Genomic DNA, 26,318 nt, shown 5'->3' with positions numbered 1-26,318 from the left:
GACACAACTCAAATCCAACACACAGCCCCCCTTTAAAAAGTCCCCCCATGTTTCATCACCCTTAAATCTCTCTCCCTAAGCATCCCCTCCCCTCTCTCTGCAGACAGTAGCCCCTCTCTCTCTCTCTCTCTCTCTCTCTCACACACACACACACACACACAACATGTACATCCCACCCCCCGGCCCACTGAGCTAACCACAACCAGATATCACACTGTGCTCAAAGCCCCTTTCTGCCTCTCTTGTGCTCCAACCACAAGCCCTGCGTAATGAAGATGGATTCTCCTGTTAATTACGCTTAGCAGACAGAGGATTACCGGCTAGAGGACACGCAGGAGAGGTAAACTTGAATGGATTGGCAATACAGGAACAGCCAGTATTTATGTCCGTGCTTATCATGTCATCAGCACACATGGCAATGCATTCAACTCATAATGTCAGTTAGCTCATAATATCCACCCAGTATATCTGCCATGTCTCATATCACAAGGCTTCTTCAACTTTACAGCACCAGATTTACATTGGATATGCATCAGATTTATTCAAACACTTAGATGTATTGTTTCTTTCTTTAAACATTTAATTGAAAACAATTGTCCCCCCTGCACACTATTTTCACAAAGAAAAATATCCATACCCATGATGCTTGACTGACTTGACAGTTTGTGTGTGACAGTGTATAAATAAAAATGGCTTTTCAGAAAAATGACACTAAAACAAAACAGAGGTCAATCATATATCAACAGCTTTTATTAAAAGTTAAAATCCAAAAGGTGAACCATGGACTTTTAGGTGAGGCTTTGCATAAACTTAACCGTTAATCCTTAAAGGTGTACCGCCACACCGGTGTGATGGGAATGTTGGAAAATGAATGTTCTAAAGAATATCTGGGTTCATTGATTTCAGCCTTAAACATGTAGATAGATATAGATATATAAGGCTCTGATTTCATTTCTGATTTTGGTGCAAACAAAGGCTAGAGTTGGATCAGCCTTATCCTTTGTGAGCAACAGCAGCAAAGGATGTTATGAGAACCGTTTAGACTCTCTTAAAGTGACAATGCGACATTTAACAATACTTCAAGTTCAAATCGGCAGAATTCCTTAAAAAATAATAATATTTAATACATTATTGGCCTTTTGTTTTACTTTAGTTGTTTGTTTTTTTTGGGTGGGGGGGCGCCAATTTGTTGTTGCATACCCCTCAAAAAATGGGTAGCTACGCCCCTGCATCTACGCTTTGACTCACAACCTGCAGTGGCATCCTGGCTGCTGATTTGAGTCAAGGTCCAACCGTTAAAGGTCAATTCCGGCACAAAATTAACCTAGGGGTTAATAACACATGTGTACTGAGTTCGACCGTTCGCTGGGATTTATTTTCATGCTAGTCGAATGTGACCAGTTTCATTGCAAACCGCTAATTAGCGATTAACGCTAGCCTTCGGGGCACACGTACAGTAGAAAGAAATTGCTATTTCTATACAACTAACAAGGCTCAAAATAGCACCACACTTACACAGTAGCATAATGAGGGTCTCTACATGTAAACCGAAGCATTGAGAACTTTGTAAGTGTACAGGCAGTTTATTAAAAAGAAACACATTACCGTTCACGTCTGGTTCACATACAGGCAGGCGCCTTGGGAAAACAGAACTCTGGGATGTGAAGTGAATCTCGCGTGAAACGTTGTTGCTGAAAGAAAGGACTGTGCAAAAGAGAAGCACTGAACGCAACAGGAGACATAAGAGATGGCAGGTTATTTGAACGAATTTGAAGACATCGAGGATGAACCCTTATTGGACGTCGGAATATACCAACGAAGAGCTGCGGGAGCTCCTTGAAAGGGCTATGAGAGAGAGAGCTACCTGTAGTCAATGCCGCTTCTGGAAACTGTAGGCTACCTGCGGACATTGTGAAGCTATGGCCACCGAAGAGGAGTGCCTGTGTTGCATGGAGAGGGACCTGTTGCGTCGCGACCCCCAAGAGACGCAGTGTTTTGTAGAGTCTGAAGATTTGCCCTCATTGATAAACAGGGCTGTAGTTGAAACTTTTTTCCATGTCCCGAAAAGAAATTGGAGGCGGCGATCCATACCAGAGGGACCAGATGGACATCCACTAAGTAAGTACACTATACAAGTTATGTTACATCGGAGCTATTATTTCTGATAGGCCTATATTGAGCAAATTACGTTTGATTTTAGTTCACATCGCCTGCCTGTATATGTGAACCAGATGTGAACGGTAATGTGTTTCTTTTTAATAAACTGCCTGTACACTTACAAAGTTCTCAATGCTTCGGTTTACATGTAGAGACCCTCATTATGCTACTGTGTAAGTGTGGTGCTGTTTTGAGCCTTGTTAGTGGTATAGAAATAGCGATTTCTTTTTACTGTACGTGTGCCCCGAAGGCTAGCGTTAAACGCTAATTAGCGGTTTGCAATAAAACTGGTCACATTCGACTAGCATGAAAATAAATCCCAGCGAACGGTCGAACTTGGTACACATGTGTTATTATTCATTTTGCGCCGGAATTGTCCTTTAAGACTAACACCTTGCTGTCGGTCATCGGAAATAATCTCAATGTTACCATCAGACAACTGCACTAGCTGGGGAAAACCCAAAGAGATGAACAACGAGTGGGAAAAAAATGTTTACTTTGAAGTTTCTTTCTTTTTAAAAACAACTTGTCCTCAAAAAAACCCTGTGATTTTGGCAAATAATCGTAGTTGCTCAAGCGGACCATTACGCATAATTGTTTCTGCCAGTTCAAAGCCATTATCTGTAATGGCTGGATCAAAGTTGTCCCAGATTGAAGGGATCTGGAGAGGATTGGGGCTCCTTCTTTGGAGTGCAGCTTTCGCCACATGTATCATCCTATAGTGATGCTTTGTACAGAGCCCCAGAGCCTCTGTGCTGATTCCCAGTGAAGCTGTAGAACACAGAGTTTGTCTATTACAAAACAAGACTGATGTGTCTTTTCTCTCTCTCTCTCTCTCTCTCTCTCTCTCTCTCTCTCTCTCTCGGCGGGAAAAAAAAGCAGTGTTTGTACAATGATGTATGAAAAGACACTTTACAAGCCTTGTTGTGTGTGTGTGTAGGGGGGGGTATTCTTTTCCTTTTTAGTGTAGAGTTCAGTTCTGAAACAGAGAGCACTGAGTTCATGGTATAACCTGTTAGAACTGCAGTCATATGGAACGATGTACAGTAACTGCACAAAAATAAACAAAGATGGCAGTGAGCGAGCACTGTTTTGGTTGGCAGACAAAGCCGAGCGAACGTGTGGCAAGTCTCAAAGCCACAGGAAACAATAAGGAAGAAGGGGGAAAGATAGCGTCTCTAATTGAATTAAGCGCCTGTGGTTGCATGTTGACTTCAGGGCCAATCAGTGAAGCACAATGTCAAGCAAAGCAAAAGTGTTTGCGTAGGTCACTGAGCTAACTTGGTGCATGCATCCCAGAAAATAAACACACCCGATTTCCATTTGTTATATTTCGCCAAGCGGCTACAGCAATTTGATATGTTTATTCGCAACGCTATCGAGTAACATTATAACTCTTATGCATATAAACACCCCCAGTCTCTAGCAAGAGGTGTTGCAAGACATTTGGTTGACAAGCTATACAGCATTACAAGTATTTCCATCAACAGCATAATTAAAGGCGTGCATCCATTTTTTTTCTTCAAACATTTCTGTTGCATCTCCCAGCACACAAAACATACACACACACACTCTCTCACTAACACAAACCCTTTTGCATGTTTGGCATCGGAATATTTCTAACAGACTGATGGCTGCTTCCAGCCCATGTCTGTTTATAGAAACACGAGTTTCCATCTGCCTGAAAGCCATTTCTGCATGGTGAGCTGCGCTCTATCGCTGCCTCCTTTCTCCGCCTGCCCCTCCTTGCCCATGGCAGTGGCACGCCGCATTTTTTGGGCGCCTTTTTCCGGCCCTTCAGAGCTCGGCTGTGTTTTCCACTGCAGTACCGCGGCCTGATTGACTTGGCCTTTAAGGCTTTTCCACCGCGGGGCGAGCCCTCCATCTGGGACGCGAGAGCCTCTGGGTCGCCAGTGGCGACAGGGCGAAGCTCGGCCCGCTTCTGACCCATTATACGATCTTCTGTGGTGAAGCGAGGTCTCGAGCGCGCCGTTTCCTGTGGCCCCAGAGGATGACGTACAGGGCTCAAAAAAGGAAGCCGACTCCCCAAATGATGATAAATACGAGGCCGTCTCACTAACAACCCCGCAGAAACCCTGGAGGGAAAAAATGAAAGAAAGAGAAGAAGGGGGCAGACTACCGTTGGTAAGAGGAGAGCATGTGGGGAATGGGTGAAGCTGTGTGACTAGGGAATAAATGCAACTTTTTTATTATGATAATGTCACATTATCCTCTCTGGCTGTCTGTATGTAGGCATTCATTCATTGCCTGAAAACATCTTACTTTATATAAATGATTAAGTGTGTGTGTGTGTGTATGTGTGTGTGTTTGAGTTTGTGTAACAAGGTCTTTTCTTTAAGCCGTACTAAATGACAGGTGTGTTTAGGAGACTTACTATAAACATCAAACAAGGACTGTCAGCACACACCTGCACATCTGTGGCAGAACTTGAGAGGAAAGAAGATCAGCATAAAACAAAGACAGAGGAAAACCCTCCACACACACACACAAATGGCCTTCCCCCTCCCTCCTCTACCCCCCCCCCCCTCTCCCCCCTCTATCGTTTAGAAGGATAACATGGTGATTCGGACGGGAAATTTCCCTCCTGTGGGAAAACAGGCTGGAACACAGCGCCGCAGCTCTTATTTATTTGCCCTTGACTCGTTCTCTGCTAATTACGAGCACTAGAAGATAAGCAGGCACAGGGATCAGAGCAAAGAACAAGCACCTACAGCAAGATGAACGTCACCACCCCCACAACCCCCAACTCACACACACACACACACACACACTCATACACACACGACCCCAAAACTTTCATCCACGAGTAATTAATCAGCTTCTGACTCTGCGATCTGCTCCATTGGGTTTTTTGTGAGCGGAGACTGAAGCTTGAAAGCCTGGAAATTTGCACCCCGTAGAAGAGATTACAAGTCTAAAAGCCAAATCTTATCAACAGAGGAGACCTCCCTGATAGAAACCCCCGATGGGCATGGCAACATATTGCTCCTATGTGAGTGAGTGAGTGTGTGTGTGTGTGTGTGTGTGTGAGTGAGTGTGTGTGTGTGTGTGTGTGTGTGTGTGTTTTTCTTTCTCTGACGTGCAAAGGGCACTGGAGTCACGGCTTGCTCACTTGGAATCCAAAGCAGCGTGCCGGTTACTTTGAGCATTACACACAGAGAGACTTGCACTAGCACTCACGCATGTAGAATTTCTTTTTGGTGAATGCAAGCACAACATATAAAAGCATTCTTCATATTCCTGTCCTCCAAGCTTCTCTGTATGTCAAAGGTCATTCACAGGGTTCATGTTCAAGGTTAGAAAACCAAATGATTTTCTGATACAGCACGGAAGACTCATTGCACACACATGCGAAACATTCTTTTAAAGTATATTTTTGGGGCTTTTTGTCTTTAATGGACTATATGCCATGGAGGCTCTTCAGTGAGCACATTTATTTCTGGTGGAGCATCAGTAACAGCATCTTCTGTTCTATTCTGCTCCTTTTGTGTTCACTCCCACACTAAACATCCTATTTATGCCCAACAGGGCAACTCTTTCAACTTCGACACACACATAAATCCTTCAGCATTTGAACGTGGTCATTCAATAAGTGTAACACCCAACCGGGTCTGTAAACAGGTACACTAAAACAATGCAGGTCATGGTCCATCCATCAGAAGGGTTTGTGCTGGCTGAAAAGCTTTCCAGGAAGTGTGTGGCATATAGGCAATTTACATGACAGTGGAGATAGACAGGAAGTGAGGTGGGAGAGAGAGAGATGACCATGGGTGGGAATCGTTCTGTGGTTCTTTGGGTGTGTATACTCCGAATCGCACCCAGATTCCCATGAGTGTGTATACTCGATTGTTGGAAGGGCCAGCTATACATCTTGTTTTTTAGGACAGTCTAGGCTACCCATATCTAGCATCATATGATGTGATGATACTTGAATATTTCTTATATCAGCTGATGTATAAAGCAGCCCAAGGCATAGTTGATCTGTGCATGCTTTTTAACCATTAATATTTTTCAAAAGTTCAAAAGTAAACTTCTTTTCAATTTATCCATAGCATTAAAGATATATACATATATACATATTATATTGAAATATAATGGATTGAAATATAATAAATATGATGGGGTGGTACATTTAATAATAAAATAGCCCTACTTATCCGCGTGGTCAAGTTATTGACTTAACATATATGCCTTCAATTAGAAATGTCATTTGCTTAGCAATGATAGTGTCAAAACTGTAATGTAACTGTAATTGTGTAGGAGTGGTTGGCTTAAGCTTGACGGATCACCTCGTAGTAATGAAAAAACAACAATGCAAAAGAATGTCAGAATTGTTCTGCGTATGTTCTTGTGTGGTCCGCAGGCAGACATTAAATTGTCTTTGATTTAATTTCAAGTAACAGTACGCTATTTACAGACAAAACTAGTTAATGTGATGGGGTGGTAAATCAACCAAAAAATCCTAAAATATTTGGCAAAAAACATGATTTTATTCTGAATAAATATGTCTAATGTCATCAGGAAAATATATTTAATTCTGAAAATAACAAAGGTTTGATTAGAATATAATGTAAAAATGTAAATGTAAATTAGTTTTCTAGGCTAAGTATACTGGCGTATACAAGGAATTTGGTCTCTGCATTTATATCATCCGTGAATTAGTGAACACACCGAGCACACAGTGAACACAGAGTGAGGTGAAGCACACACTAACCCGGAGCAGTGAGCTGCCTTGCTACAGCGGCGCTCAAGGAGCAGTGAGGGGTTAGGTGCCTTGCTCAAGCCTGAAGCCCTAACCAGTAGGCCATGACTGCCCCATAACATTTACATGGTGATATTTAATAAAAAACAAAATATATACGCTATATAAATAAAAGTGACTTGACCTGACTTGATATTTTAGATGCATGTCATGTCGGTCAACCCGGACACATGCACTTGTGAAAAATGGTTAAAAACAGTGTGATACTCTTTAATAATAGTATTTTCTTGTAGCCTACGTCATGTTAACAAGAACCATTGAATTATTAGCTTTAGGCGTTAGAAACACACTTTGTCTTTAGTTTGGGCCTTATGAATCTCATTAAATGTTGTGGACGCAAAAGGCACCCGTTTCATAGAATGACCCTTAAATAATAATGTCAGCCCAATGTTGGAGGCATTGCAAAAATGTGCTGTAATTTCTAAGGCGGATTAAAGATCAAGACAAAAAGGGGAATCCCCACTTTGTATTTTCCCATTAAATGATACTTGACATTCAATTAAGTAATTGCGCAAAAAAAAAACAATCTGCACAATCTACTGTAAGAGTAAACAATAACATAAATACATACAGAAACGCCCTTGAGTTGGGGCTACTCCTGAGTAAATAAGATAGCATTAACATTAACAATGTTGCTAGAGAAAACATTTCCTTCTTGAAAAGCTGCATAGCCTGAACTGGAATGAATTCAGCATTCCATTTTCTGACTATCAGGCCACCAAGATACTTTGGACACCCTGTTAACAGGTACTGTGCATATTATTTTCTACATAAACTACAAAACAAGTAGTTGTAGTCTCCAACGTGCAGCTGTGAATTCCTATTTCTCTATTGCATTACAAAGCATTTTATTCAAAATGTGAAGCATATTTGTTAGTTGTAAACCTAAAGTTGTAAATTAATGTTCAGCAATGTCAACCCCTCTGGATTTCCTCACAGGCTGACATGGAAGTCAAAGCCACCCTAATTGTGATAGTTTCACTCTTTTGTCATATCACACCAATCCTATGCAATGTGATTAAATGTCAAGTTATATTCTTCCTGGTATGCAGTTACAGCTAGTCATGTGCTATAATTTAACAGATAATAACATAATGTAGCCAATATCCTTCATGTGCAAAAATATAAAAATCCATATTATTTTCTGGCTAGGATGGACAAAACAACACGGTGCTAGCCATGCCAAGCACAGGAAATTATCATTCTTTTTACATATTTTTGGGCTTTTTGCCTTTATTCAGATAGCACGGTGGAGTGTGACAGGAAGGAAGTGGGAGAAAGAGATGTGAGGTGAGATTGGGAAATGACCGCAGGTCAGACTCGAACCTGGGTCCCTGAGGGCACTCGGACCTAAACATGGTATGGACACTGTAGCCAGTTGCACCACAGCGCCCCCCAAAGGTAAATCTTAACACTGCTAACTATAATTCATAATAATTGCATCTTCAAAGTTTCAGTGGTATTTGTAAATTTAAAGAATGGATGTTTATAATATAGGGTTTTGTAAAGATATAAGAGTCTTTTAAATACAATTAATGTAAATGTCTCCACAGTACGTATTATTAATGGTGGTATGTGAATAGGTAAACATGAACATTTAACTAAATTTCTTGAAGTACCTTAAAGACCCATTTTGAACTGATAATCAGTAAATACTGAAATATGTTGGTCCAAAGACTGTCATTAGTGTCATTAGTGGTGCAGTCTGGTACAGTATGCTTTTAGTCAGGTACAAACATCTCTGGTAGGAGTAAAGTTATTAGGTATTAAAAGTAAGGTATTAAATGCTAAAAAAACAAAATCAATGGATACAAAATCAATACACATTCACATTCTCCTATAGATTTCACTATTTCAACACAAAATGGTATTCCAATAGAGAGAGTAACTTCCTACAAATACCTAGGTATTTGTCTTTTGGGGTCCATATTGAGAGGCTGTTAAAAAAAACTCACACCCAAGTCAGGTTTTTATTTTAGATTAAAGAAGTGCTTTCCTTATTCAGCAAGGAAAAGGTTGGTGCAGAGCACATTCTTATGAGTGTTGGATTATGGTGACCTAATTTATATGCACTCTACTTCATCTTTATTTAAAAAAAACTAGATGTTTTATACCACTCAGCCCTGCGTTTCATTACAGGTGCAGCAGCCAGGACTCACCACTGCATTCTGTATAAAACTGTACAATGGTCCTCCCGCAATTCCATTTATTGATTTTCATTGCTAAAGCTCTAATGGGTAAATTACCCCTCTACATTTCAATTTTGCTTACTTACCATAATAGTGTTTACAGGACAAGGTCGTCAGAAAAAATACTAAATAGATAGATAGATACAGTACCCTCCAGAATTATTGGAACCTCTGCTAAAGTTAAACTTAAAACCGGTATAAAAAACAATCTGTTGGTAATTTATTGTAATCTCACAATTAAAAAAAAATAGGAAAAATCCAACCTTGAAGAGAAGCAAAAAATTCCATAAGAACCACTTTTGGAGAGTTACAGACAAAGGTATCATCTTGGGGTCACCAAGTCCCCCAAAAAATCTTCAAAAGTGACCTCACTGCAAATAGATTATTTAGAGGGCATGCCAGGTAAAAGCCTGTCCAGTCATTTAATTACCAATGTAAATGGCAGGAGTTACTGAATGGTACAGTGACTTTGTCTGGAAGTGTAGTCTATTGTTAGCCTGGAGGACCAGACACAATCTGAAAGATTAAGGCTCTGGCCATGAATAACGTAATAAGTATAAGTATAAATACTCTTTTGATCCCGTGAGGGAAATTTGGTCTCTGCATTTATTCCAATCCGTGAATTAGTGAACCACACTCAGCACACAGTGAACACACAGTGAGGTGAAGCACACACTAATCCTGGCGCAGTGAGCTGCCAGCAACAACAGCGCTCGGGGAGCAGTGAGGGGTTTGGTGCCTTGCTCAAGGGCACTGCAGCCGTGCCTACTGGTCGGGGTTCAAACCGGCAACCCTACGGTTCCAAGTATGAAGCGCTAACCAGTAGGCCACGGCTGCCCACTCGAGGGGCGGCACCAAGCACGCATTTGAAAATCTCACTGCACAAATTTGGATAACGCTATACGATCAATGTTACAGTTTTTCTCAGTCGCTTTGGTGCTTTTCTCACATCACTATTAACATTTGCACAGCAGTTAGTGCATTTCTCAAAACAAACTGCAAAACCTAGTGGTTAACCTGCAAAAGCACGTCACTTGCTCAAAATGGATAGTCCATTCCTCAAAAGCAAGTATTTATGTCAATGAAACTGCCAGTGTCATCAAAATGAGAAGTCTTGACACCATCGTTTATGAACAAGATAGTCAAATGGCTTTGTCATGTTTTCATTACGACAGTTTATGCTCTCAGTGTTTTCCCATGCAAAAAAAGGCCAGAACTCGTTGACACTACCTGAACATGCTCAAGACAGCACTATACAGTACTTGTACAGCCATTTGAAAACTACAGTAAAGTTACACATTGCTGTAGTTAGGGGAGTAAGTGAGTACAAGACACTGAATTTGTACGTTTCACAGTTTTACTGTATATGCTCTTTGCAATTCTACAGCATTGTGACAGAATTTGATAACTAGTTCACCAATTTTGTATGTAATGACTCAAGCAATGAAATGAAGACTATTAGTTTTATTGGGAACAACTATTACTGTAAGCATCCATAAGTATAGTTCATTTTGACTGACATGACAAAGCAACTGATACATGTTCAAAAGCATTTGCAATTTGTTCAGAGGAAGGAGAAATTGCTACTATGATGTACACAAATTACTAAATGTTGTGGAGGTTGAACTAATAGTTATGAGAATTTTCATTCTGATCTGAGAAAAGCACCAAAGCAACTGAGAAAAACTGTAACTGACTGATTCCGGACTTCGACGCAATTGGATAACACTACGTCTGTCATCTGTTTAGCTCGCCTCTGGCCCGCCTATATCAGATACACAGATGTGATTGGTTCCTCGCGATTCAAGGGGCAAAAGTTACATGCATCATAACTCGTTGCCAGAGTCTCTCGCTGAGCAAATGCTTTCACAAGAACTCTGGATTCCCAGTAGGTAATGAAAATTTGGCTAGAAACACTTTAGGTGTGTTTGGCGTACATAGAAGAATGGCTATACTGAAAAGAACCCCATGGCTAATGAGAATTATGGTGGAGGGGCTGTTTTTATTCCCAAAGGCCTTGGGAACCTAATTAAGGTGCATGGTATCATGAACATCAAGAAAATGCTGAACACTAAATCAAGCTTCGGACATTGCCATCTCAGTCCCCTGATCTAAACTCCATAGGAAAACATTGGGGTGAGTCAAAGAGGAGAATGCACAAGTGTGGACCTATGAATCTGGACGATCTGTGGAGATTTTGTAAAGACGATCGGTCTTAAATCCCTTGCTTTGTATTCTCTAACTTTATGGGGTAAATAAGGAGAATATTGCAAGCTTTTACAAATTACAACAGATTATTTTTTATACCGGTTTTTATTCAACTTCAGCAGAGGTGCCAACAATCCTGGAGGGTACTGTAGATAGATAGATAGATAGATAGACAGATAGATACTTTATTGATCCTCAAGGGGAAAATTAGTTATTCCATCAAATTTAGGGGCAGCCGTGGCCTACTGGTTAGGGCTTCGTGCCTGTAACCGAAGGGTTGCCCACATCCATGGCTGAAGTGCCCTTGAGCATGGCATCTAAGCCCTCACTGCTCCCCGAATGCCGCTGTAGCAGGCAGCTCACTGCTCCGGGTTAGTGTGTGCTTCACCTCACTGTGTGTTCACTGTGTGCTCTGTGTGTTCACTAATTCACGAATAGGATAAGTGCAGAGACCAAATTCCTTGTATATGCAAATATACTTGGCTTAGAAACCTGATTTACATTTACATCAACAAAAACAGAACTTGGTAAAACAGCTTTCTCATCTTATGCACCTAATGTCTGGAATGAACTCCAAAAATCCTTAAATCTACGATCAATTCACCTTTCAATACTTTTAAAAACCTTTTAAAGTCAACTTTGACTGAACAGTGCAATTGTATGTATTTTTAACCTTTTTGCCGCCAGTCTTGGCCAGAACTCCCTGGGAGAAGAGTTATTGTAACTCAATGGGACTTTTCCTGGTTTAAAAAAATTATATAAATAGCCTTCTTAGTGTTTTAAAAAGGCCATTTGACTCGAAAATGACAATACAGTCCAGCTGAAAAGTGGTGTTTCCGACATAATTATGCTTTTAAACGAAAGTTTGACTGGTACATTCACAAAAACACCCTTTGCATTTTGGCGAGAGTTACGCTTTAAGTTTGCTTGGTTCTGTCTATCTGCAACTACAAGAAAGGTAGAAAGCTACTGTAATGTCAATAAACACCTGTTCTCAAATTTACTTAGTTCTGTCTTTTTTTAATGAACACTTCAATTAACTTTTTACTTTAGCTTATTTACACACACACACACACACACACTCTTTCTGTCTGTGACAAAGATTGAGATTGAACTCAAAGCAAGCTGACACACACACATAAACACAAACTATCACACCACACGTACACATACAAATACACAAATTGATTAATATAAATATACACATACACACACACACACACACACACACACACACACACACATTGATATAGGCCAAAAGAGCTTGGTGCTTTGTCCTGTAGCCCTGCATGCCTCTGCTCTGGCCGAGAGCCTACTTTATGGCCAATCGAAGGGCCAGTGCTTTTGCCAATCAGAGAAAGCAGGCAAAAGTTAAATTCTCAGTCAAATAAGCAGTCTCTGATTTACGAAGAGTTTACATATACAAACCAGATGCAAATCTTACATAAGCTAAAACACAAAATAGCCTTCAGGGTGTAATGGACATTGCAAAAGAACATCCCCTCTATTTTCAAACTCTGATGGTATCTTAGACTGGACTTTTCGAATTGCAACTGACCTCAAGTGTACATGGGCACATTTTACTCCTAGATCATTGTATCCAGACTACATTTCTCGTTAAATAATAATTTTAAAAAAGTATTCTGAAAAATATCTGTTTATTTGAGGGCATTTATTAAAAAATAATAATTTAAACTTCATTGTACTTTCACAATAAATTATACCTGCACAAATGCAGCCTGCACACTGCATATTCAAGAATAAATATTTACATATTTAGAAACTCTACGCCCTTGATAAGAGGACAGTACTCTTGCAGAAAAAAAGACAGTAAGATATAAGATAGCATGAATAATTTTGCTAGAGTAAACATTTCCTTCCTGAGAAGCTGCATATATTAAACCTGGACTGCAATGAATTCTGCAGTCCATTTTCTGACTTTCAGGTCAAGATATTTTGGACATCTCTTGTTAACAGGTACTGTGCATATTCTTACCTATACCAATAGATTTGTAGTATAGTCTTCAAAAGTGCATTCCTATGTCTCTATTACCAGGCAGAAAGGTAATTCAAGATCATATGACATATTATCTTCTTAATAATGTTCAATAACATCAACCCTTCTGGATTTCCATACAGGCTGATATGGAAATCAGAGCAATTCTAACTGTGATGGTTTCACTCCTTTGTCATATCACACCAATCCTATCTGATGTGAATAAAGAGAATGTGAGTATAGGTAAATGATCTTGTCACTGTTAAATTTAATTCATAATGATATTCACTTATCTTCAATGTCTCAGTAGTTACAATTGATTGAAGAATTAATTTTTAAAATGTTGCGTTTTGTAAAAAGCTCTGTGAATGTAAGTGTATAAAATGTCTATTGTTAATGTAAATGTCTCTATTTAATATGAATTCAATTGAATACATTTGCACATGAAAGCCACTGTTGAACTTATATTCTGTAAAATACTGAAATATGATGCTCCAGAGACTGTAAAATACTGAAATATGATGCTCCAGAGACTGTTCATAGTCATTTACAGTTTCAGATTGTATTTGATGGTTTGTAACAATGCATTATGTAATAACACGCATTATGTAATAACTCTACAAAATGTAATACATTTTCACGCCATTATGTAGTAACTGCTGCATTTTGTAATAATCGGGCGCATTATGTAATAAACTGGCTCAATGCAATATGTAATACATTTTGGCACATTATGTAATAAGTTATTACATATTGCGGTTGTTTTTACAAAATGTGGGTGTCTTCATTGATAAGAACAGCATATTAATGTGTATTTTAGGCTACTCATAATTCATTGTAATCATAAAAGTTATGAAAGTGTTCAAATTCAGGCTATAGACTATTTCTTTATGCAAAGGCTGTCTGGCTGTCATGAGCTCTGAATGAAGAAATAAAACAATAGTGTTATTAAATAAGAAACGTGTTTTTTAGTCTTTCTGTAGGCCTATTCTTCTACAGAAAGCACAGTGAACATTATTTTTAAATCTTGTCCTCAACTTTTCCCGCACTCAGCACCATTGGTTTCTCACTCACACAGCCTAAGTTTTTTTAGGAAGATCTTGTTTTCATTTGGTACTAAAGTTACGTTTGAACTACTTGATTAACTTTGTGGACGCTGACTGATGAAACATTGAGCCCTGGAGGAAAAATGTTTGTTTGTTAAGAAGTTTTTGCATCGTTTCACAAGTGTCTGGGATTTTCCTGTAGCCTGTTACGCACCAAAGGGCGTATGGCAACTTACTTTAAACTACCTCAGTGGAATGTGATCTACTCAGTCTTTTGTGTTTCGTTAAGATAAAATTCTTCTTTAAGTTACAGTGTAACAAAGCCAGTTCCATTTTTGTTGGCCTAGCCAATATTTAGCAAACTCAGCTGGCAATTAAGGCCTTATTGAAAACAGTAATCCCGTCATATAGGTTTACTTCATCCAAACGTTCCTGACTTTCTAAGGCTACAAATTGAATGCTCTGTATAGGCCTTGGCGGCTAGGCCTACCAAATAATATAAATCAGGGCTTACAACGAACTTGCCCATACCCATTGCCCATTTTCACCAAATAACTGACATTATTTGCTCCGCTCTAAGGTGCAAATTCTCCCATGTGCGTAAGGGTGCAAAAGTAAAAACAAATATAGCTGCAAGCAGCAATGTGGGGGCCAAGCAGTGCGCTATAGCAGGAATGGCATTGCCATGGCATGAGCAAGCACTCACAGCAAGTTTGATGGCAATTGGATAAAGAATGGCTGAGAAATAAGCTCATTTACTTTGTTACAGCGCCCCTAAAGGCCAAATTACACCAATGTCCTTGTGCGTTCTCACAATCAGCTACCATGTCCCTCTACCAAGTTTGGACTTCATACACCAAAGTGTTGCTGAGATGTGAGCTCACTTTCTTTATTTCAGCACCCCTAGAAGCCAAATGAGAGCACTTTCCTTGCATGTTCTCACAATCAGCTAATATGTCCTTGTATCAAGTTTGGACTTCATACATCGAAGCGTTCCTGAGATATGAGCCCACTTCCTGTATTACAGCGCCCCCTATAGAGGCCAAATGATGCCAATTTCCTACTGTGTCCTCACAATCAGATACAAAGTCCCTGTACCAAGTTTGGACTTCATACATTAAAGCGTCTCCGAGATGTTAGCCCACTTCCTGTTTTGCGGCTTCATTGCTATATTTGATTGGCTGTCATGGGCCAATAAAGTGGAATTTGAAAAATCTGACAAGTATCGGTTGTGCGGCTCAGTCTGAAGATCATCTCCACCAAGTTCTGTGAAAATCGGATGAAATTTGTGACCGCTGAAACTTTCTGTAGAGTTTGGACCAAATCCAATATGGCGGAGGTCCAATATGGTGGAAAGTGACGCGATAGGGGTCGATGAACTTGGGATGGTCCAAGGATTCAGACGCTACCTCAATTGTGAAAATCAAACAAAAGAGTCAAGGATCACATGCATGAATGCATGTCCAACATTGAACTGGTGGTGGTGTAGAGCGTTCAATGTATATGCATAAAAATTGCTGTGAGTGATTGGGACAGTGTCCTGATTAATGGTATTGAGTTTTGTTATGTTAACTCAAAGCGTCACCGAGATGTTAGTCCACTTCCTGTTTGGCGGCTTCGTCGCAATATTTGATTGGCTGTCACGGGCACACAAAGTTGAAATTGAAACATTTGTCAAGTATCGTTTGTGCGGCTCGGTCAGAAGATCATCTCTGAGTTCGAGTTCCGTGAAAATCGGATGAAATTTATAACCGCTGAAACTTTTCGTAGAGTTTGGACTAAATCCAATATGGCGGAGGTCCAATATGGGGGACAGTGACGTAATAGGAGTCATTGAACTCAGGCCGGTCCAGGGATTCCAGCAGTGCCTGATTTGTGAAAATCGGATGTACCGTTCAATGGTCTCATGCGTGAATGCAATCTAGTTTTGACCCATTGGTGGCGCTAGAGTGTTGGGCATAGAGTTCTGTAAATTGGTGAGAGTGATCATGGGACGGTCCTGAATCAGTGCGCCGAATTTCATAACTTTCAACACAGTGGTTCAATTTTTGGCCAAATTTTGACCCGTTGGTGGCGCTAGACGACTGGGTTTAGAGATCCGCAAATGAGCGTGAGTGGTCAGTGGAGAGTCCCGAAACTTTCTGCCAAATTTCAGCACTTTTTACCAAGGCGTTCTATGGGCTGCCATAGACTCCAATGGCAGAATAATAATAGGAAAAGCTACTAACTCAATGGGGTCCTGCAGCTTCGCTGCTTGGCCCCTAATAATAGGGAAAGCTAGTAACTCAATGGGTGCCTTCGCAGCTTCGCTGCTAGGCCCCCAAAAAGTGCAACTAAAGCGAAAAACTAAAAACGAAGCGTTTTTCTGCCTGTGCACATTCTGTCCTTAACTTGACTTGACTGTCTTTTTACACACCATAGAGGCAGCTATGTGTTTGCTAGGACCAACTTCAAAATCTGGCGTTTCTTATGTTAACAACTCTTGCGTGCATTCTGCTACTGACTTAAGCACTTTTCCAACTAAGCACTTCTGGGGACTGTATTAAGGTCGAGCGCCACTACAAGGTGAAACAGCATGTTGTTCAATGCCGACAGTAGGCCTAGTGGACTCTGAGGAAGACGCAGTGCGTCGAAACGTCAGCCGATTGTGCACCATATTAAAACAAGTTTAAAAGTTCTCTGCTCATGGTGCTCTGGTCATCCTTGGGTTTAGTCTCTTCAAAGTAGCCCAGCCAGTTTCTCTGACCCTTGGTCCTGGACTGTGAGTACCGAAAAGGCTTGAGCGCAAGTGACACCCTTCTTACATGGAAAAATATTTATTTAACATAGATGTGCTTCTACTGGAATTTTTCAAGCTGCTTATACGTGGATGTTATTTTTCTGTACATATGGACTACTGTGTAGGCTACGTGACATTGGGATTCCCGTCCAACGGCAGCAGTTGAGGTTGAAGTTTGGGTACGCTATGTTGTGGGTTCGGATATGGAATAGAAATAGAAATAGCCTGTTCCCATATTCACAGTAATGATGGCCTGATGACTTCACATTTTGATACCGCAATGGCCAATTAAATGAACGCAACAGTGAAACGCACGCAGATGCGCATTTTCTTTTGACATGGATTGCGCTTAAAGTAATGCAAATCAGATTAATGGAAAGGTGTGATCTCTCAACAAACCAGCAACCAGTTTAGGCCTATTAGCAATTTAAGTTAAGAGTGAGCTGGCTGACGCAGTCATAAAAATAAGCGCAGAACGTAGGCCTAGGCCCAGGCTGCAGTTGTAAGTTGGCATCATGACAGTGCTATAATAGTGAATCATGTAATATAAAAAAGTGCTACCACTGTTCTCCCCTACACCGCCAATCAAAACAACCACCGATCAAGAATCACTTTATTGTTGATAGGGTGGCGCCGGCGACAATAGAGGTTAATCAATCCAGTACTTTATAGAGATTCTTGAAACCAACTGGCACAGCAGAGGCTCATTCACAAAACGTAAACGAACGCAATAGGGGGAAGGTGGTCATGCCGGCACAAACTTAGACTATAGGCCTACAACTACAGGCAAAACATGGGAGACACAGGCATTTGTATTTTTTAACTTAAGGCTTTTAAGTCTACCCAAGCCTATTCCCAATACTTGTCAAAAATGCAATGGTGGGATTAATTAGGCTTCGGAGCCATGCATTTATGTTGTCGGAAAAATGAGAAATGCCAAATGCGGGAACAGTTGAGGTTTAAGATCATGTTCACTGTGCTTTCTTTCACGTTTCTTCCTCAATAGCACTATTGCTTTATTTCTTCATTCAGAGCTAATGACAGTCAGTCAGCTTTTGCGTAAAGAAATAGGCCATAGCCTACATTTGAACACTTTCAACTCCTTATCTATGATTACAATGAATTTTGATTAAAATACACATTGTTATGCTGTTTTTATCAATGAAGACTTACAATGATAAATTACATATTGCATTTAAGCAGTTTATTACATAATGCGGCAGATTGTTAGCCTGGCTAGCACCACCACTTCTCAATGAGACGTGGTCTGGGAACCAAACGTTCATTTTCTCGTATTTGAAAAAAATGCCCAGATCCGTTTATTGGGTGCGACGGATGTCTATCAAATGCGTCTGTGCATAGCTCATCATCGTTTTGCTTTCCCCCCTGTTCTGTGATTGGTTCCCTATCTCAGGCGAAAATTTGCTCCATGGTCTCCAGGCTGCCTTAGCAGCGTGAATCAAATCGCGCGCAAGGCAGCATGGGAACACCCAGGCTAGCAGATTGTTACATCATGCGGGAGTTATTACATAATGACGTGAAAATGTATTACATTTTGTGGTGTTAATACATAATGCGGTTACATAATGCGTTGTTACATGGTTATTCTTTCCACTGTACCTACACTTTGTTGACTGTACATTTGTCATTTTCCCTGCGTATCAAGGCTCGAGTGTGGACCGTAAATGTTTTGGTTTCAAAATTGAAAATGCCCGTGTGGATTTACTTGGATTTACTGAAAATGAAAACAAAGTACTGTTGATGTAGCCTTAGGACAACACAATTAATGTTATGTTATGTTATGTTATGTGAAGATTTCAGAAGGGTGCATTTCTATGCTGCACACCCAAATGAACGCTCCAGTCAATGGAATCTACCAGTTCTTCTTCTCATTCCAGAGCAGCAGAGGCGATCCCAATGAGTGGCATCTGCAGATCAATGGCGTTGGTGAAGTTGTGTGCCTTTCTCATGTACACTTGGCTAGTTGAAAAAGGACGATAAGGTCACTGTAAGCCAATTGAAGGGCACTGCCAGGGTCCTAGCTGGCATGGTCTCGCGCACTAATACTTTCTCTGGCTCACTGCTGATGCAGAAACCTTGAGTGTCATAAATGAAGGTCACATGAAAGGTAGACAGCTACAGTGATGTCAATTGACAGCTGTCTTTGTCATGTTTGCTTGGTTCTGTCTATCTGCATTGTAAGAATAAGCACATACATTTATTTATCACAGTCTGCACATGAGCAAATATGCCATCCCTGTGCTTTGCACCGTACACTTATGCGCCCGTGCACACATAAACACACACAAACACAAAAACACAAAACCAAAAACACACACACACACACAAACAAAAAAACACACACAAAAACAAAAACACACATACACACACAAAAACACACAGAGAAGGAGAGACCAAAGGAGCTTGGTGCTTTGCCCTGTGCCCTTGCTTGTCCCTCCACTGGCAGACTGCTTAGCTGACCAAAAGAAAGGCTTGTTCTTCTCCCAATCAGAAAAAGCGGGCAGAAGTTACATTTCCAGTCATATAAGCAGGTTCTGCAAACATAGATGAAAATCTTATCGAATCTTATATAAGTTAAAATAGCCTTCAGGGTGTAATGGACATTGCAAAAGAACATCCCCTCTTTTTTTAAAACTGTGATGGTGAATCTTAGACAAGATTTATGAATAGCAACTGACCTCAAGTGTACATGGGCATATTTTACTCCTAGTACATTGTATCCAGACTGCATTTCTTGTTAAATAATAATAAAAAAAAGTATTCTGAAAAATATCTGTTTATTTTGAGTTAATTTATAACAAATAATATAAACTCAAGTGTGCTTTACAAAACAAAAACAGCATTAATTGGTTATGAAGAAGAAACATATACACAACATATATTTTATATATATTTTATATACAACATATCTTTTTAGTGAATTGCTCATCTTCCAAAACAAATAAATGCAATGATACAGCAAGCTAAATTGATAACTACAATGCATGTTTGTTAATCCGTTCACTTATGTCCATCAGTATAAGATGAATGTGTTTGTCAGAATAGGTGTGATCTGGATTTAAAGGAATTATCCGGAGTAAAATGCACTTTAGATCAATTTACGGATGATTGGGAGTACATACGTTGAGTTGACATCAAATTGAATTGAAGTTGTATGCAACAGCAAACCCGAGCTTACTAACAGGTTGGAATTTTGAAATGTCACGTGACGTGATGTCGTGCAACGACGTGATGCAATCGACTCCTACGGACTTTCCCCTAAAGATGCCAGCTGCAACAGCAACATTTCCGGAAAGGTACTGGCTTGATGGAATTCATTCTGGACTCTCTATCCGACCACATAAAGACCTCGGGATACTTCGGTTTGGCTTTAGGGACCCTCTACTCACTACCACGTAAGTGTAATGTTGTTTGGAACTGTAGAAGAGGTATAAAAATAGCGTGTTGTAGCGGCGAAATGACATGCCCTGGTCACTTCCAGGCTAATGAGTTTTGACTAAAAACTGTAAAATCGAACTTTCTCAAAACACATCCGAATGACATGATTTTGATGTCAACTCAATGTATGTACTCCCAATCATCCTAAAGTACTCCGGATAATTCCTTTAACATGATAAACCACCAAAAACTCTTAATGATTTTGTGCATGTATCAGTTATAGCTGTCTTTACTGCAGATGAAAAGAATACACATTTATTAAAAATACTGATCAACAGGTACATCCCCAACAAATAAGCCCATAAATATGATAGCAGGTGCTGTTGATATTGCATGACATTACACATAACATATTACTATCATGAGCATACATAAAGAAGAACACTATACACTTAGCAGAACGTCACATTTGTTTAAAGATCACTGTTGCTTTCAGCCTCTCCTGTCTTTCCCTGAAAAAGAGAGACGCTCATCATGTATGTGAAACTGGTCAGCGGCAGAGTTCAAAGTTCAAATCTTATTCAAACAGACATAATAGCACCTTGTTGAATGACTGCTGTCATACTCCCTGTGTAGTAATTAGGGCTTGATGCAATACAAATGTCTGTGCCTGAAGTTATCATTTATTTAGACATTTATGTGGACATCATACAGTATCTACTGTAGTCTCATTGCTTATTTTCAAATCTTAAGCATAGCAGCTCACGCCTGAATTCAGGCACGGTGCCATTTAAGCCCTGAGTAATGTAGAGTGCATACTGAACTTCCTTGCTCTAAAGAAATGTCTTCCATTTTGTGTTTAAGTTGCTCATTACAAAATGTGTGTAATCATTTCAAAGTGAAAGTGTTATTATTGCGTAAGTAAGGAACATATTTAGCACGATACAGCTCCTGCAGTGTTGTTATACACATCTTTATCCAACATGCAGACACACATACATGTCACACACACACACACACACACACACACACACACACACACAGCGACCATAACCAGACAGGTCTGCTCATCCCATTAAAACCTCCATCCTCCTCATCACCTTGACCCCCAACCCCACTCCACTCCACCGGTTTGTGGATTTTCCCAGCTGCAGAGGCACACCCTGTCAGGGACTCTCCCGCCTACCTCACCCCACCCAACCCCCACCCACAGCCCCCAGCCAGCCTCTGCACCCGACTACCTCACAGGGGCCTCTCCTGTGCACTTTGATGTCTCACCCAGAGCACACAGCCATGGGGGTGCTTGCTTGCTTTGAGTGGAGTGTGTGTGTGTGTGTGTGTGTGAGAAAGAGAGAGCGTGCTTAATGGTTCCTCCTTCCTTGTGTCTCTGTGTGAGGAAAGCCCTAAGTGCTGGAAAGTACCCTAAATCTACCTGGGCGAGACAGAGGCGCAGCCTGCACAGTATAGGTGTAACCTGCGTTGTGTTGAACCTGCGCGATTCAGCCCTGCACACGCCCGGACTCGAACCCGCGAACAGCAGCACCTCGGATCGGGAGGCGAGCGCGCTAACAATTGAGCCAATAGCCCAGGCTACTGGCCCACATGCCAGCAGCACTCTTGAGGCGTCGGGGAGTGAGCTTTACCAACGTTCCACAAGCACAGCTAAGCGAGCGGCCATCCCCTTACTACTAAGGCTAACTCTGGTACAGTGCATCAAATATCAACATTTATGTTCAAATTGTATATGGTCCCTTATAGGTAAGATTAGTAGATAAAAGATAAATACCCACAAACTAGCCCCCCCCCCCAACCCCCAGCACTCATGAACAAGAGGAAGTGAGTGAATACATAGAGTGCATAGTACACGAGTGTGTAGGAGTCTAAGGCTCTGTTTAAAACGGTAAAAACTGCTGCCTTTTAAGATATCCAACAGGAGAGTGAGGCAGCAAGTGCGGTTCGAAACAAAAAAAAAAAAAACTCTCTTTTTGCTGCCTCCTGAGAAAGTGGTTCTCAAACATTTTCTGTCATTCCCCATTTTGGATGTGAGGAATTTTCAAGCCCCACCTGCCCCTATCAACCCGGCAAAATGGAAACGTTAGTTCCATGCTACATTTCCTGTCTCGGTCCGCTGGATAAGATGTTATTTTAATTCATATGTCAGTCTGTTTACTCCTATGTTTGTGTGTGGCTATTTTGTTTTGAATCTATGATCTTCCTTGTCAAAAAAGAAAGGCATTATTAAAGATAGGCATTAAAAATACAAATGTCCTCCTGTTCATCGCGCCCCACCTGTCATGTCTCTATTCCCCACTAGTGGGGCCCGCCCCACACTTTAAGAACCACTGTTACCACCCGAATAATGGCCATTTTTGAAGGCAGCGTTGATGTATCCTTCATGCTCCCTGCTATCCACAATCCTTTGCGGCAACGTCTGAAACAGCTGTGAAAATCTTAGATCAAATCTTTGCTCAGATTTGTCAAAATCTAGGGAGAAATAGACACAGTACTATCTGATTATACTATTGCTGTAACCATTGATAGTATCTGGTCTGATATATGTGCCACCTGTCAAACAACTTTCTACTGTTAGCCTGCTAGCTTCCGTAAGATAGTTTCGTTTTTTAGTTCCGGCTTTTGCTAACATGTTACTGTAGTGTTAACCAAAGATTCTAGAGTGCTATGCTGAGATGCATTCAATCCAAAGTCATGTCTAGTGAGACATCTCTCTATTTAGGCAGGGAGGCAGAGCCACTGCCCTCAGTTTCCAACAGCCTAAATGTATGTGTGTGTGTGTGTGTGTGTGTGTGTGAGTGGGTGTGGGTGTGTGTGTGTGTATGTGTGTGTGTGTGTTTGTGAGAGAGAGAAAGAGAGAGAGAGATAAAGTATGCTTCCTTTTTTAAATAATTTGATTTTGAACAAAGACAATAAAAACAGCAATGTTTTGGAAGTAAGAAAAACACAATGTAAAAAAAAAAATTTCCATGTGTGAGTGTGCGCACATATGACGCAATGACTGTGCATGTGGGAATGTGTGCATTTGTTTTCAGCACTCCACACAAGAATGTTGTGTTGCCATCTGCAGGGGATGCCGAGTCTCCAATTTGGTGCTGTGTGGCTGCCCTCCTGGAAACAGACACTCACACAGCACACTAATTACTGACTAAAACGTTACACAGCCCGCCTTTGATAAGCGATGTGTGGACATTAAACAAGTTTGAGCATAGGCAGTCAACATGTCTGATCTGTAAGGGTGTATAGTTTACACCTGGTTGTGTGTGTGTGTGTGTGTGTGTGTGTGTGTGTATGTGAGAGAGAGAGTATGTGTGTGGATTCTTTGGATAAAAGCGTCTGCCAAATAAATGATGATGATAAATTGTGTATATGTGTGTGTGAGTGTGTATGAGTGTGTGTGTGTGTGTGTGTGTGTGTGTGGGTGTGGGTGTGTGTGTGGGTGTATGAGAGAGAGAGTATCTGTGTCTGTGTGTGTGTCAGAGAGTGTATCTGTGTGTGTGTGTGTGTGTGTGTGTGTGTGTGTGTCTGTGTGTGTCTGTATGTGTGTGTGTGTGTGTGTGTGTTTGTGTGTGTGTGTGTGTTCTCCCCCTAACATGGCTTGTTCCCTCAACCTATCCTTGCCTCCACTGGTCTGTCCATCTCTCTCTCTCTTGCTCAGGTGACTCTGGGTTCAGCCCCAGGCTCCCAAAAGCCCCGCCATAAATGAACATCCCTTTTGATGTCCCATATAAGTTAAGAGCTACATGAGATCACTCAAGTGTTTTATGGCCTCTTATTGTTTCATGAAAACCCATTTGGTGTGATTGGAGGTGGGGGGGGGGGGGGCAGACACCCAATACACACAAAATACACATTCATACACACTTAAACACACATACACTTAAACGCACACACAAACACACACACAAACACACACACACACACACACACACACACACACACACACACACTGAACAAGAAGTTCCGTTTTGGATCTAAACTCACCTCTTCAGATTTCGGTTGTAAAAGGTGATGGCTGCAACTAGAGTCACCAGGGCTGCTGTGACTCCTACACAGGCCAGTATGATCCCCTGCAAGTTGTCTGTAAGACACAAAGAGCTTGAGTCACCAGACAACAAAGGTTTGAGTCAGTTGAAACAAACATGTGTCTGTGTCTGTGTGCGTGTGTGTGTGTGTGTGTGTGTGTGTGTGTGTGTGTGTGTGTGTGCATGTGTGTGTCTAGAAACAAAACACAAGAGTCACAGTGGCCGTCTCATCAACGTGAGTTAACAAACACACAAGCTACATGAAGAAGCCTAATTAGATGCTCTTGGTCTAAATGAGAGACGTGTGTGTGTGTGAGTGTGTTTGTCATTCTCGGACAGTGTGGAAGGAGCTGATCTGGAATGATTATTATTACTAAAGATAAAAGGTAAAAAAGCCATTTTAGTTCTTCACTGCTGTGAGGTTTAGTCTTTTCTACATGGAGAATAGTCTAGGGCTCACGTACACACACACACACACACACACACACACACACAGACATACACAGACACACACACACTTGACAAAAGGGAATTTACGACCATACAAGCCATAACAGTACTGTGTAACCCAAATCTGGTGCCAGTGAATGTACTCCACTGTTCTGTGAGGACTGAGCATATGTGGTGTTTATGTATACACTGAGATTGAGTGTGATGTGGACACCGTGTGTATGTGTGTCTGTGTGTCTGTGTGTGTGTTCCCATTTCACCGATCAGGAAGCTACCCTCTCATGCTTCCCTTATTCCTTGACCAGTAGGGCGATGAGCTTCAGCTCCCGGCACTACGACACTACCCAGGGAGCAACTGACTGCACTAAAACACTACCCAGGGAGCAACTGACTGCACTAAAACACTACCCAGGGAGCAACTGACTGACTCTGGCCCCAGTACACTCAACAGAGCATCTGCTTCTTACTGGACACCTTGGCCACATGCTGTGTGTGTGTGTGTGTGTGTGTGTGTGTGTGTGTGTGTGTGTGTGTGTGTGTGTGTGTGAGAGAGAGAGAGAGAGATGTACAGTAGAGCGAGAGAGAGAGAGAGAGAGAGAGAGAGAGAGAGGGAGAGAGTGTGTGGACACCACCTCCTCAGCCACATGGCAACATTTTCCAGTCCATGCATTAAAGTGTATCCATTAAGTTCTCCAAGTAAGACAAAGGCTTTAAAAGTGTATTGTGCCCACAGATGGCTGCTGTTTTGACTTAAGGGTCCCAGCTAAGTGTTATGTGTGAGTTGAAAGAAAATCAAAACTCAATAACGCTTGAGTAATTGCTGTACTAACATGTTGGAGCACCACTCCCCTCCCTGCAGGACATTTACACCACCCGCCTCACCCGCAAAGCACTAATGATTGTCAAGGATACAACCCACCCTGCACACGAACTGTTCAGCCTCCTGCCCTCTGGAAAGCGGTACAGGAGCCTCCGCTCCCGCACCACCAGACTGGCAAGTAGCTTCATCCACCAAGCAATCAGGATGCTGAACACTCTACCCACTCTCCCGTCACTGACAGCCCCCCCCCACCCACCAGCCAACCAGGAACCTAGGAAACTAGGATCCTGTCTACCAAACCCCCCCCCCCCCAGTTACTTCATGTAACTGTTAAGACTATAGAAATATACAACACAACTACCTCTATTTTTTTTTTAATATATGTCCTATATTTCTATTTTGATACATACATGTTCTATATTTCAGTCTTGCACTTTAATTTAATGTTTATTGT

The 26,318-nt window shown here is 41.2% G+C and overlaps 1 protein-coding gene and 1 long non-coding RNA gene across 2 annotated transcripts in view; one reads left to right on the top strand and one right to left on the bottom strand.

Moving 5' to 3' along the window:
- The first annotated feature begins 13,271 nt into the window (after positions 1-13,271).
- On the top strand, positions 13,272-19,014 carry LOC121715828. Its single transcript, XR_006033685.1, has 3 exons — positions 13,272-13,314; positions 13,477-13,566; positions 18,973-19,014. It is a non-coding gene; the product is annotated as an uncharacterized LOC121715828 (long non-coding RNA).
- A 1,673-nt stretch (positions 19,015-20,687) lies between these two features.
- susd2 (sushi domain containing 2) overlaps positions 20,688-26,318 on the bottom strand; it is a 26,231-nt gene continuing 20,600 nt past the window's right edge. Inside the window, exons 14-15 of the mRNA XM_042101809.1 lie at positions 24,554-24,650; positions 20,688-21,069 (exon numbers count right to left, since the gene is read on the bottom strand). Of these exons, the coding sequence (XP_041957743.1) occupies positions 21,021-21,069; positions 24,554-24,650 (146 nt within the window). The 3' untranslated portion in view covers positions 20,688-21,020. The remainder of the gene's footprint in view (positions 21,070-24,553; positions 24,651-26,318) is intronic.

The sequence above is a fragment of the Alosa sapidissima genome, chromosome 8 (assembly GCF_018492685.1).
Source record: "Alosa sapidissima isolate fAloSap1 chromosome 8, fAloSap1.pri, whole genome shotgun sequence".
Taxonomy (NCBI): Eukaryota; Metazoa; Chordata; class Actinopteri; order Clupeiformes; family Clupeidae; genus Alosa; species Alosa sapidissima.
This window is presented reverse-complemented; position numbering and strand designations above follow the sequence as displayed.